The 14,543-nt window shown below is 37.0% G+C and overlaps 1 protein-coding gene across 1 annotated transcript in view; it reads left to right on the forward strand.

Moving 5' to 3' along the window:
• The window catches only part of LOC129243838 (alpha-protein kinase 1), a 94,668-nt gene extending 80,626 nt beyond the window's left edge, over window positions 1–14,042 (forward strand). The window contains exons 2-5 of the mRNA XM_054881184.1: window positions 4,478–5,893; window positions 7,906–8,094; window positions 8,195–8,431; window positions 13,168–14,042. Of these exons, the coding sequence (XP_054737159.1) occupies window positions 4,577–5,893; window positions 7,906–8,094; window positions 8,195–8,431; window positions 13,168–13,620 (2,196 nt within the window). The 5' untranslated portion in view covers window positions 4,478–4,576 and the 3' untranslated portion in view covers window positions 13,621–14,042. The remainder of the gene's footprint in view (window positions 1–4,477; window positions 5,894–7,905; window positions 8,095–8,194; window positions 8,432–13,167) is intronic.
• Window positions 14,043–14,543: the final 501 nt, after the last annotated feature.

Raw genomic sequence — 14,543 nt, forward strand, 5'->3', positions numbered from 1 at the left:
TCACGCACCAACTCATTCGGCTAGGGCGGCCGATAATACGTGCTTAAAAAATACATTTTTGAAAAGTTTTTTTACTGTGGGTGCATAACTACATAAACGCGTATGTGTGTCAAAGCAGCAACTTGGCGGCAAATCTGAAAGCAGAAACATTTTTATCATCGTCGAAAATCTAATGACATTTCATATACTCGTATTGCTTTAAAGTTGCACGACAACTTTGGCAGACATTCACTGAAGTGTAACACTTTTCCTTTTGATAGTGACACATCCATGAAAGCACATATGTAATTACATGCTGATATGTATGGGTAGATACGCCTAAGCCTTCGCCGGCCTAGCATCAAAAAATATATGCATACATATCATACATACATACGTGTGTGTATAAGTGCATATGGCGTACTTATGTAAATATTATGAATCCAATTAGCATCTCAATACTTACTTATATTTACTTTCCCCAGCAGTTTTGTTTTGCATATGTGCCATATTTTAAGTTTTGTACCCCGCCGAAAGCTTTGTAAAATCTTCTATAATAATAAATTGGAATCTAACTCGATAAACTCGTAGTAATAACTATCCAATATCTCTCTGTTATTCATCAGCAAAAACTTTCGAAAACTCACTCCCAAAAAACGGTCATCTTACCATGTCACGATTCGGCTATGCAGAGATCACGATCATCCATTCGGAATCCTACTTCGATCAGGTCGTACATATTTGCACGTTCAATTATCACTGAATTTTTGGAGATACACAATTTAAAAAATTAATTTATTGTTCCAAACTGATTTGCGACTACGTCTTTTGGAGAACATCCATTATTTGGTACCACTCTTTCCAGCGTAATGGGCCACAACTCGCTAATAACGCACCGAATGTTAACTGTCAGATGTTCAATTGTAGCTGGTTAAGCAGAATAGATCACTGACTTGACTTACTCTCATGCACCTACTGTGCCAAACAGTGAAATCATATTGCCACATTTTAAGATCACTCGGTTACCAAAAAATCGCTGTATGACTATGTAAATAATACTCATAATTAACTCCACTTCCATATTTGGAAGTGTGTGTGTCAATGATGTGTCCGGAATGCAAAACACATCAAATAGTAACTTTCGGTAATTGAGTCTCGGAAGTCCCGTTGCATTTATTTTCACTAAAAAAGCGACTATTTTCTTTATTTACATACATATTCGGTTTAAATTCCCATTTGATTTTCTGTTCATTCCCCGATCGTATAAATAGATGATCCAAAGTCTTCAATTCATACAAGCTTTTAAATAATTCATCTACATATAAGATAGAGTCGTACCATTCTCCAATCAAATGCAATGTCAACACGCGCTCTGGTGACTTATCAACTAGTTTTTTTAGTTGTATTTTGGCATCATCTCAGTACAGCCATTTGTGGAACAACATCAACACGCACGCCACAAATAGGAGGAGAAGCTCGGCCAAACACACAAACAGAGTGTACGCGCCAATTATATATATATATATATATATATTAGGGCGGGTGAATTAAAAGTCGCTCATTGCTCTGTGAAAATCGTATTCTAGGGATCAAAATAAGAAACTTTGCCGAAGGAACCATACCTCTAAAACGAATTCTGATGTCCCACAATTTGGGTCGAACGAAAAATCCCACTTTGACCCATTTAGAGTGCTCCAATCGAGTCCAAGTGTATGACCGACCCCCACTAACTTTGGACGGCCGATCCACCAATGCCAGTGGCACACCCCCCGGAACTCCCCTGGGGGGTTCCCCATACAATCATTTCAAAATATCACCATTTTTGGCCTTTACATGAGAAAAGAAACTAAAAAGTTCGACCCAAATTGGAGGACATCAGAATTTTGATCCCTAGAATATGATTTTCACAGAGCAATGGGCGATTTTTCTGCCTCCCCACAAATCGACCCGGCCTAATATATAAAATATACATAGGTATATAAATATAAGTACCGCCTGTTTTTCAGCTGTGTGAGTAATCTTGGAATGGTAAGATTCTTACAATGGTTCAGTTGTTATTTCTGGTTCATCTGGTCTTGGGTTCAAACACGACAAAGCATGTAGTACATTCTTGGTCTTCTTCTCTGCTGATTTCAAACACTGCTTGGACTAACGTTATACATATATATAGTACATACGAGTTTATGAAATGTCTGTACTGGCGATCGTTGATTATTAGATCTACCTCTAGGTCTCGATAATAACTGAGGGGGTTATTCAATTAAGAGACCCACATTCATAGTTCAATCAGCTGCCATCCTATACTATTAAAGTAGATTTTCACGACTTGCTCTTACAAAATTCTACTCTATTTCTTTACTACCCCATCTGCTCAAGGATGATAGATTGCAAGGTTTGACCATCTGAAGCAAAATTGTGTGAGTAACTTCGGCTGTCCCGTCCTCGGGGACTCAGCAAAGATGATAGATTACACGTTTTAACCATCCAAAGAAAAATTGTGAGAGAGACTTCGGCTGCCCTGTCATCGGGGATTTGGCAGTAGAATCCGTCTGCTCATTTCACACGTATTCTTATGCACTTCCAATCAGTAGTTGTTCAGATGGTAACAAAGTAACATGAGGGGGGGCTGCGTTGATTTTTTCTTATATCAACAACACAATCTCGGCTTTGTCGTGAACAAACAGCCGTCACATCCCCGATTACGTCAGCAAATCAGCTGATTCCTTCAGTATCGCTGAGAGCCCGTTAACGGTCTTATGTTGGCCACATATTCCAAACTCGCTCCACCAAGTCATCTGCTCTTGGCTCTGAATTTCCTTTATTTTCATAATACTTATTATATTTTTTTTAATAAAACAATAGAATAGAATAAAGAATAGAATAGAAGAATAGATTATTGCCAACGTGCATATGTTTATTGAAATACTCGAAAATCTGAAGCTTCTAACTTCATTATTGTTTCTTATACAAAATTAATATTTTTGTTTTTGTTAGTTACTTACGTCATAAAAGCACACCTCACTTAGTTCCCCACTCCAGTATGGAGTATCTTCTATTCCATTTCCTCTTCCTTTGCTCTTTATCTAATCTTACATAAACTGTAATTACAAATAATTGCAGTGAGTGACTCTCGAGAGGCCTCAATGTCATAAATAACAACATTCCCCATTTTATTTCTAGATTTGCTAAGATTTATTCGTATACAAGAGATTCAAGAGCAATTTTGTACCAAATATTTATTCGGTTAATTATATCAATCACAAAGCATGAAGCGTATAAAACCGATTGTTAAATTTAACTTTTAGCGGAACTTATATGCCAGTAGTTTAAGTCTGTAACAAATAAAAAATAATATAAAGAAAAGGTAGACATTTTCAAGCAATTTACTGAAAATAAATTTACTTTCAGTATAGGTTTTGTAATTGTTTTTCAGACGGCGACGAAGTATTATTATCATCAAATAATATCAGTGTCGTTGTAAACAAATCACCGTCACATACCCTGCTAAGTCAGCAAAACAGCTGATTCCTTCAAATTCGCTGAGAGCGGGTTAACGGTGTGATGTCGGCCACACCTTCAGACATCATGACACCAAATGAACCAACGAAAAGCCAGTGCAAAATACTGCGCTAGCATGTGTATTCGTATATTGCGTCCGTTTACAAATCGATCGATACACTGTATTTTTCACAGGTTCGCTGTACGTATTTGAATATAACGCGAACGGCTATGGGAATTTCGCTATGAACTGTTCAGGAATTTCTGAACATAGTCTCAACTATTACGAACAAAATTGAAACAAAATCTTAAAGAGTTGTTTCTCGAAAATGACTAAAGACAATTTTTTCCAATTAATTTGAACCAAAAAATTAGATTTCATTCCAAGTTTTTGCATTAATTTCAAAAATAATTTTGCAATAATTTCAAAGTGCAAAACAAGCTTAAAGGAAATGCACCCAATTGACCACTCCATATGTGAATAGGTTAAAATTCAAATTCAAAATTCAAAATTAAAATTCAACACATACTGTCGACTCTCCTCTCATAATTTTTCTTGACAATTTGCTTCAAATATGCTAATTTTACTATTTGAATCCAAGTCAGTGCCAATAACTATATTGATTTGAGCTCTTCCGTTTCACACCTAGGGTCAAATGGAGGCACTTATGATTGAAATTTATTAAAACTACGGTATTTATGTAAATTTTGAGCTACCTAAAAAAACTTATTATCGAGGGACGCAAAATAAATAATAAAATTTAATATATAACCTCAATGCGTTATGGACAATGAACTTTTTTTTTTAATTCGAAAACTATGTATCCACAAATATTGGATTCGAAATTTATGAACTTTTTTCGAAGTATAAGTTCATAGATAATTATATATTTTAAACATATTTAAATTTTACCAAAACATGAAAAAGATTACAAATATAAAAAAGTTAAGGAAATTCAAAATGAAATAAATATCAAAATTCTATTTACTCAATTTCTAGACTACACAAGAATGTCTAAAGGCGAGCAAAATCAATTGTAGATTTTGGGGTCAACAAAACCCTTCTACTACGTAAACAACGGCGATTGCTTCAAAAGCAATGACTAAGACGTCTAATAAAATGTCTGGTATTACTAACATCAACAACAACAATAATAATAATAATAACAATAATATAAACAAACTGAGTGAAAAGTTTTTAAGTGCAAATACAACAAAAAATATAGAAGCGTGTAACACGTTGTCATCTGGTGTCAACACCAACACCACAACCAACAACAACAGCAGCAACGCCATCTCCCTTAATAACCCGAAATCGAATAGCAACGACTGCGACAAAATAACACAACAGCAATTTTCTGCTACGATTTCAAGTAAATTACAAGCCCCACAATCACGTCGCTCGCTTCCAGCTCCCAGCACAACGCAAGCCTTGGCGCAACGCTCACTCCAACAGCAACACCAGAATCAACAGCACAATCAGCAGCAACAGCAAAGCGTGACGACAAACTCATCGGCATTGCCTTCAGTCAACACAATTACAAAATACTCTAGCGGCGCCACATTACCTTCGCACCAACTCCAGACCATCGCCACCGTACACCATCATCACTCGCAACAGCAGATAGCAGAGCCAACAAGTGCTTCGTCAGCAGGCGCACAACAACCACAACAGCAACAACACCCAACACCCTCGAATAACTTAAAGGATCACCCGCACTCACGTCATCATCACCACCACCAGTCAACATCTAAGCATTTAAGTGGCGAAAGTGAACGCGCGATTACAACAGCTGCTACGTCCGTTAATTCCGCCACGTTACAACAACAGCGAAACGCATACAATCTGCAGGCGCTTAAAGCCGCCAATCATCTAAAGGCGCCAGCACATTCCATACCACCACGCTATCAGCCGCCACCCCAACCGAGCAACCAGGCTGGCATATTGAAGCATATAAATACGTTGCGCGGCGGTGTTGCTGAGAGTGGAGAAACGCTAAGTCAACGCCCATCTACAGGCGGTAGTAAGCATCACACCACGTCAAATTTTGATACAACGCATTTCAATCTTAAATATCCACCGGATATACCACAATTGTCGCCTGTCAACATACCGGATTCATTGAAATTACCCGGTGGCAGCGGTCGCTATTTGCAATCGCATCAAACACTTTCACAAAGGCAACCCACACGACTTTCGGGCAGTGCCACAAATCCGCAATATTTTTACAATTCCCAACAACAACAACAATATAGACAGCAACAAGTGGAACAACAACAGCATCCACAAGATATGCTTAAATTTGTGCGAAAAACTGATCAGGATCATCCATCGCCGAATGCTTCGATCACATCTAGTGCTGCTGCAGTGCCTACTGGCACTCGCCTCACTGCCGAGCAAAATCGACAATTACAGGTACTAATACCACTAATACTCCTAAGTATAAGTATTTGTACATATGTATGTGAGCGTATATGTGTAGATAGGCTTTTCGAGTTGTAGTTGCTATATAACTAAATCTGTTTGTGTTCTAAGTCGTTACAACACGTCCGAAATTCGAACAGGAAGTCCAATATTATTGATCTCAGAGGATTTCTCACATTATAAAGTGCAGAGATTCATGTGCATTTTTTTTTAACCAAATTAATTATAATTATATTATTACAAAATATTGTATTAAATATATTATGTGTATAATCCCAGAATCTTGGCGGGCGCCATTGCCGAATGGTTGGTGCATGGGCTCGAAGCCCCGGGCATGAAACATCAAAATTAAAAAAAAAAAAAATTTTTCTAATAGCGGTCACCCCTCATCAGGCAATAATGTAAAGCTTCATGCCTTCTTGCCATGAAAAAGCTTCTCATAAAAAAACATCTGCCATTCGGAGGCAGCATAAAACTGTAGGTTCCTCCATTTGTAGAAAAATATCAAGACGCACCCCACAAATAGGAGGAGAAGCTCGACCAAACACTCAATTAAGTGTGTAAACGCCTATTATATATAAGTTACGGATTTTGGGTGCGTTACACTAAAAAAAATTAAGGGCCAGCTGCCCAGGAAAGAAACACTTATAATTCTTTTAATATAATAGTTCACAATTATTTTTATTCTACACAAATTACTTAATCTAATACAGCTATCCCGGAACCCGTCTCAAACTCCACTAACTGGACGTGGTGACGGTCGCTTACTTTACACCTTCATTCCCCAGCTGCGGCGCAGTCGTTGTGTAATTTGTCTGAGACCGGACTTGGCCTTGACTTCCCACGGGTGCATTATTGAATGTAATTGTGCAACAGGTAACGTCTCCTGTTGCGTTGCATTGTGAAATTTAAATATGCTGACACTGCGGCACGTGTAGCGAGCAGCCGTGGGAGCGTCGCAACAAATGCGACTGCAGCGTGTTAACTTATATATATAATCTCAGAAATGTTTCAACCAGTCAGAAAGTTTGCGAAAGCTAAGAGTATTTTTCGATTATCGAAGATGTCCAGAACCACTTCGAAAGTACAGCGTGGATCTTAATTTCCTCCCGGGTCGAGGAAATGCGCGGGAAAACATCTGATACAGTACTTAAGAAAATGAATCCAAGCTCTTTAAAGTTTCCTGCTTTCAAACCTTGAAGGCTAAAGCTGCAACAGTGGTTGGACTATTGTGGACACCAACTGTTCGTTTTGAAAGAACATGGAACTTATTAAGAATCGCAAAAACAAAGGTTTTATTTGTAAACACAGAGTTAGAGTTGAACTGCACGTTTGAATCAAAAGTATTTGAGAACACGCAAAGGCAGTTCTACTGCAGATTTCTGCAACCAGTGCAGGAAATCCATCATGCAATGCAACTAGTCACTGGACCATTTCTGTAAGAAATATATAGTCATCGATTCCTGTATGAATAGCCTGTTCTTCGATGAATACGACCCAGATTAATGGAGATCACTTATTCGAAGCAGAGTATCGTTAAAGAGTCTGCGTGGTCACGACAGTAGATTGGGATTATTTAAGCACAAGCAAAAACAGAATTGGAAAAATGTTTCTTTCCTCAACTCTTCGAAATAAACTCGTCTAATTTAATCGGAACTAAAGGTATCCTAAGGAGTATCATATACACCCGAAGCTCGACTATCGGTCTCGGAAGATAAGTATGGCTAAAACTACATCGTTAACGCAAGGAATATTGGCAATGATATAAACTCCATTTACGAAATCTCTCATTAGGCTCAAGAATGAAAATTAATTAAAGATAATCGTGTCTTTAATTACCAATTCCAAAGTGCTACGAATGCCTGCCCATTAGAATCGATATGTCGTTGACTCACTTTTGACGCTCATAATTCATATACTTATGTACATATGTAGATATCTAAAATATATTCTATCCAAATAATAAGAAAAAGTTTACAATAAATGCCCTCCAAAATCCCTAGGGTCTTATTAACGAGCTCCGAGTCTTGAAGGAACAAAATCAACGTTTACTCGATGACAATCAGGAATTGCGAGACTTATGTTGCTTTCTCGATGACGATCGTCAGAAAGGTAGAAAGCTCGCGCGCGAATGGCAACGTTTCGGCAGATATACAGCCAGTGTGATGAGGCAGGAGGTGGCGGCCTATCAGGTAGGTTTAATGCGGTAAAATGTTTAAATACAAATACAAAAATATCTTTATATAATACATACACAAATTAAATGAAAACAACTATTTATTCGAACGAAAGCACAAATTACGCCAACTCGATGATAAACAACAAGAGTTGATTACCGATAATCTGGAGCTGAAGGAATTGTGTCTGTACTTGGATGAAGAGCGTACACATATTGCCGCGAATGCACTTTGTGCCAATTGTGGCACCTCGGTGCGCAATCCGCTACGTGATGATGGCGATGGCAGCAGTTCCAGCACAAATGCAGAGGAAACACTTTCAGCGTTGAGAAATTATGAGCGTCAAATGCCGGTAGGTACAAATATAATTTCAGTATTAACTCTAAATTTTTTTAAATTTACAAAGCTTTGAAATTTAATTAAAAAAGTTTTTGTTATAGAAAGAACTATAGTTTTATACAAAATTAACGAAAAAATTTAGCATGAAAACTATTGCGAAGATTGTTAAAAGATAAAGTGAGCGCAAGTGTACATATGTATATTAGGATGCCTCACCAAAAAAAAGTCGCATTTTGTCCCCCAGAATTATATGTAAGATGTATTACGTTTTACGACTTCCGCCAAAGTAAAGGTTGTCAAAAAAGTCTTGGGGTATTTCCGCAAGCTTGTCTTTGCAAGCGCGTAGTTCTAGTTGTATTCGTCGCATCGGTTCACGCTAGAGCTTTTTGGAAAGCTCTTTTCACGTGCTAACACGTGTTTGATTAATTGTTGTTTGCTTTTAGTCGTTCGTGAGTTATAGCGTCGCAAACAAGGAGCAAAATAAAGAGAAAATACGGCATATTTTACAGTACTACTACGATAAAGGCAAAAATGCATCTCATTCTGCCAATAAAATTTGTGCAGTTTATGGACACGATACAGTTTCCATTTCCACCGCACAACGATGGTTTCAACGTGCAGAGGTGATCGAAGATGCGCCACGGTCCGGAAGGCCTGTCGTCAAAAATTGCGATAAAATCGCTGAATTGATCGAAAGAGACCGGCGTAGTAGCAGCCGTAGCATCGGCCAAGAGCTGGGCATGAGTCATCAAACCGTAATAAACCATTTGAAGAAGCTTGGATTCTAAAAGAAGCTCGATGTATGGGTGCCACACGACTTGACGCAAAAAAACATTTTTGCCCGTATGGATGCATGTGAATCGCTTCTGAATCGCAACAAAATCGACCCGTTTTTGAAGCGGATGGTGACTGGCGATGAAAAGTGGGTCACTTACGACAACGTGAAGCGCAAACGGTCGTGGTCGAAAAGCGGTGAAGCTGCCCAGACGGTGGCCAAACCTGGATTGACGGCCAGGAAGGTTCTTCTGTGTGTTTGGTGGGATTGGCAGGGAATCATCCACTATGAGCTGCTCCCCTATGGGAGCACCTGTACTGCCAACAACTGGACCGCTTGAATGCAGCACTCATGCAGAAGAAGCCATCTTTGATTAATAGAGGCCGAATTGTCTTCCATCAGGACAACGCCAGGCCACACACATCTTTGGTGACGCGCCAGAAGCTCCGGGAGCTCGGATGGGATGGGTTCTTTTGCATCCACCGTATAGTCCGGATCTCGCACCAAGTGATTACCACCTATTTCTGTCCATGGCGAACGAGCTTGATAGTCGGAAGTTGTCCTCAAGAGAGTCCTGTGAAAATTGGCTCTCCGAGTTTTTTGACAATAGGGAAGCGAGCTTCTATAAGAGGGACATTATGAAGTTGGCATCTCGTTGGGAACTTGTCATCGAACAAAACGGCGCATATTTGACTTAAATCGCATTATTATAACCAATTTTATGAACAATTGAAAATTCAATAAAAATACCGCAAGACTTTTTTGACAACCTTTATTTCAGAAAACAATAAGATTTTCGTGAGCTGGACCGATTTGAAAATGCCTCCAAAAATTTGATGTTTTTATAAATATTTTTTGCAAAGAATCACCTTAGTTGATAGATCAATCGAACGAAGGTGCGCTGATATTTGCAAAAAAAATTTAGTTAATTTTCTAAAAATTTAATTGATTAAGAAAACTTTTCCAATGGTAGCCTAACTTTAAATTTGATTTCGTTGGTTTAATTTTTAAATATTTTTATGCAGACTTTTTAAGTTTAAGCACTTCTGTTTTCTGAGACTAAAGGTCATAGAAAGGTAAAATGGAATACCCAGGAGATGCACAAGAACGAAATTACGAAAAAGAAATACAGAGAATCTTTGGAAACAAATGTAAATAATATTGTAAACGAACCAAATGAAAGAAACGCAGTAAGTATCGATGAACACTGGAACGAACTAAAAAATCTTATTATGAACACTGCAAAAAACATAATCGAAAAAAGGAGATGAGGATTGCCGCAAAGCAAATATTATAAAGCAGCAAGCGAGAAAAGCATACGTCGAAAGATGTTCGAGAGCAAACTTTCTTGAATACCAAAATAAGAGAAAAGAAGCCGAAAAGATAATAAGACAAAGAAAAAAATTTATTTTAAACAACAAATTAAACAAATTGAAGGAGACTTCGCCAACAAAAATGTCAGATCCATGTACCAAAACATAAAAAGGCAACCAACAGCTTTCCAAACAAAAACCAACGTTTGTAGGGACAAGAATGGAAATATTATTAGTGACAAGCAAAACGTGATAGAAAGATGCGAACAACATTTCACCGAGCTCCTCAACGAAAGTCATAGGAATGATAATGATAATAACAATGAAAGAGAGGAGATCCATACAGCTGAAATGTTGATTGATGGGCCTAGCATAATTGAAGTAACCACAGCAATAAATAAATTAAAAAACAATAAAATAGGTGGTGAAGACGGAATCTCGGCAGAGCTCATAAAATATGAAGGGCAAGCCTTGCACAAGCAAATACACCATCTTGCAAAAACCATTTGGGAAAATAAGAAAATACCAAATGAATGGCTGACAAGTGTAATGGTGCCAATACATAAGAAGGGCAATACGACTGAATGTCGAAATTATCGAGGAATATCGCTATTGAACGTTGGTTACAAAGTGTTCACAAATATTGTGTACGAGCGTATCAAAATTTATGCTGATGAAATAATAGATGAATACCAGTGTGGCTTTAAAAGCAATCGATCAACAATTGATCAAGGTTTCCTGGTAAACCAAATTTTTGAAAAATTTTTCGAGCAGAACATATGTAGATACATATATTCTGCCCATTTATTGATTTTAAACAAGCGTTTGATAGTCTAGACAGAAAGCAAATCAAACAGTGTTTCCAAAAACTTGTCATTCCGTTGAAACTGATTAAACTGATACTCTGCACGTTGAAGAGTACTACTAGCAAGGTGAGAGTACAAGGTGAATTGTCTGAACCCTTCCAGGTCCTGTCTGGTGTTAAACAAGGGGACGATTTGTCCGCTCTGATTTTCAACCTTATGTTGCACACAGTTGTAAAAGAAATTAACTTGTCCGGAACAATATTTGACAAAGATTTTCAAATATGTGCTTATGCTGACGACGTTCTCATCATGGGAAAAAACAAAAACAAACTAATTCCCATATTCAAGCAGCTAGAAACAAAAGTAAAAATTATAGGACAGAATGTCAACGCCGAAAAAACTAAGTTTATTCTTCGCTCGCATTCATTCCCAACAATCTAGCTATAGATGATTTTGTTTTTGAAGGTCAAATACTTAGGATTCATTCTATCAGCGTGTAAAGACACATCAATTGCAATAGATGAAAGAATTAAATCTGCTAATAAGACGTACTATGAAAATATAAAATTGCTCAGATCAAAGATTTTATGACGAATGAAGAAAATCAAGATGTATAAAACTTTGATACGTCCAGTTCTTACTTATGGTGCTAAAATCTGGACATTGAAAGCTAATGATATAAAGCAGCTATTACGTTTTGAATCCTAATGAGAAAAAAAGCTACGGTCCTATTCGGCTTGAAAACGTACGTGCGCATCCGTTACAACAACGAAATTAAAAACCTTATTGGTGGTGAAAATGTAATACGTTTTATTAAAGCGCAAGGGATTAGATGGACTAGCCACATCATAAGAATGCCCAACGAAAGAATCCAAAAAAGGGTGTTTACTTTGCGTCCAATTGGAGGAAGAAAGAGATGGCTTGAAGACGTAGAAGCAGACTTAGAAGCGTTGAACGTTCGTAATTGGAGAAATAAGGCAAGAGAGAGACTGAATTGGAGGAGGATTGTTGATGAAGCTATGGTCCACCACAGCCTGTGAAGCTAAGAGAGAAAGAGCTTTTTTTTTGAGATTATTTCTTGAAAAAAAAAAGTTTGATTAAACTGGCTTTATTTATGAGAAACTCAATGCTTGAAGGTATATTCAAATCAGTTGAGCTAACGTAAATCTTACACGATAGAACAACGCGATCGAAAATGGTCGATATTCAAGAACAACATATCGCAAAATTCGTGATTTCGTTAGTGGAGATAATCATCTAAATGAGTTGTCAATTCAAAGGTTGGTGAAAAAATTTCAAGGTTCTGTCAAGGATAGAAGAAGAATAGAAGTGGAAGTTCTGTTGAGAATATTGCTGCTCTAGACGCAAAGTGTTGCCAAACAACCTTCAACGTCGATATATCGACGTCTTCTTTTTCTTTCTCTAAATTTGTTCTAGGGCCACACAAATTAGAAGTCTATTTTTTTGTTTTTATTTAATATTTATTTATCCATTTGTGAACAAACAAATACCCAGAAAGGGTGTATGCGCCAATTATATAATACATATATATATTTATATACATATATCACTTTTTTGTTTATTTAGCTACAAAGTTATTCAAAAAAAAATTGGATGAACTATTTTTAGATAGCACCATGCATTTTTTACACAGCATCTAAGAAGAGCTGATGGTAATTTCTGCATACTTACATATCTATGTAATTATTTTCTTTTGTTATGGCGCTCTTGCTCATATAACTCAAAAAATATTTATTTATGCCAAAAACAAACACGAACTCTTTTTAATACCTTTCAATTGTCAATTATCATAATAAACTATATTAAATAAGACCTTAATATTTATAATTTATAGGATGCCACATTACGCACAACGCTTAGTGATCAAACCGTCCAGTATGTACGCTCTTTGGAACGGCGTATAAGGCAATTGGAAGAGGAACGTGTTGGTGCTACGACACCGACAGCTAATATTCTAGTTTCACAGCACTCCCAACCTCAAGCGCAAACGCAAACTCAACCCCAGCAGCAGCAAACACAACAGCAACAGCAAATACAGCAGCAGCAGCAGCAACAATCTGCACAAAATCCGCTTAACGATCCAATATCGAGTAGACCCGAAGCTGTCGTACGTGCACTGCAAGTACTCGAAGTACGTGAACAATTGGAGCGAGATCGTCTCAGTGGTCTCATTGAGAATTCAAGAGATCAAATGGATGACGGTGAGAAGGCTTTGGTGCGAGAAATGTGTAATGTGGTGTGGCGTAAATTGGAAAGTAATGTTCCAAACGTCTCTAGTAGTATGTAGTAGTGTTGTAGAAGAAACAAAAAAAAAAAACAAAATATTGCCAACAACAATCATTAAATGATTTACTAATTTAGACGTTTAACTGCATATGAATACATATACATATATACATATTTTATTTCAAGCGAATGAGTAGTTTGAGAGCATTTTTACATCACAGCCTCTTATATTTATACATACCCACATACATATGTATTTATAAGAAATAATAAAGCGTGTTTTAAGCAAAAAACAAAAAAAAACTAATGAATTCGTATATTAAAAATGAAGTTTAAAGAATTATCGAGTTATTTTAATCAGGGACCTGCACTTGCGTTACCACATACAAACATCATTTTCTACGTCGTTCAAGTCACGCTGATTGAGGAAACAAATTCGCAAAATGTACTACGATACACAGAAGACCAGTGATTTGTGCGGAAGACGACTTTCGGTCGTATTCGGAAACACATCTTCAAAACGAAGTGTGATAAAACAGGTATTAGTACCCATTACCGCATAATATATATTTCTCTAAACTGTTAATTTTTGTTTATAAACTTTAAAATTCTAGGGGTCAAAAGCAAAAAACAAAAAATAATTACAAATGCTTTCCATTTCAATTCAACCGGGCTATTCGGGTCATGTTCTTCGATTTCGATGTAACTGAAATATGTTGCTCTCTGGTCAAAATAATGAGACACGTATTTTTTTGTTCGCCCGAAAAAATTTTTTTTCAAGAGTTATCGGCAATTTTGTTTTTCGGCTCAAAATCGATTTTTTTTAATAATATAAGAAAATTTTGTTTTTAAATGCTCATAACTTAGTCAAAAATGAACCGATTTTAATAATTTTGGGTTCAAAAGGATCATCATTACTTACACGAGCGATTTCATGTAGAAACAATTGCAAAAAAGTAGTTGCAAATTTTTTATTTTGCAAAA

The sequence above is a fragment of the Anastrepha obliqua genome, chromosome 4 (assembly GCF_027943255.1).
Source record: "Anastrepha obliqua isolate idAnaObli1 chromosome 4, idAnaObli1_1.0, whole genome shotgun sequence".
Classification (NCBI taxonomy): Eukaryota; Metazoa; Arthropoda; class Insecta; order Diptera; family Tephritidae; genus Anastrepha; species Anastrepha obliqua.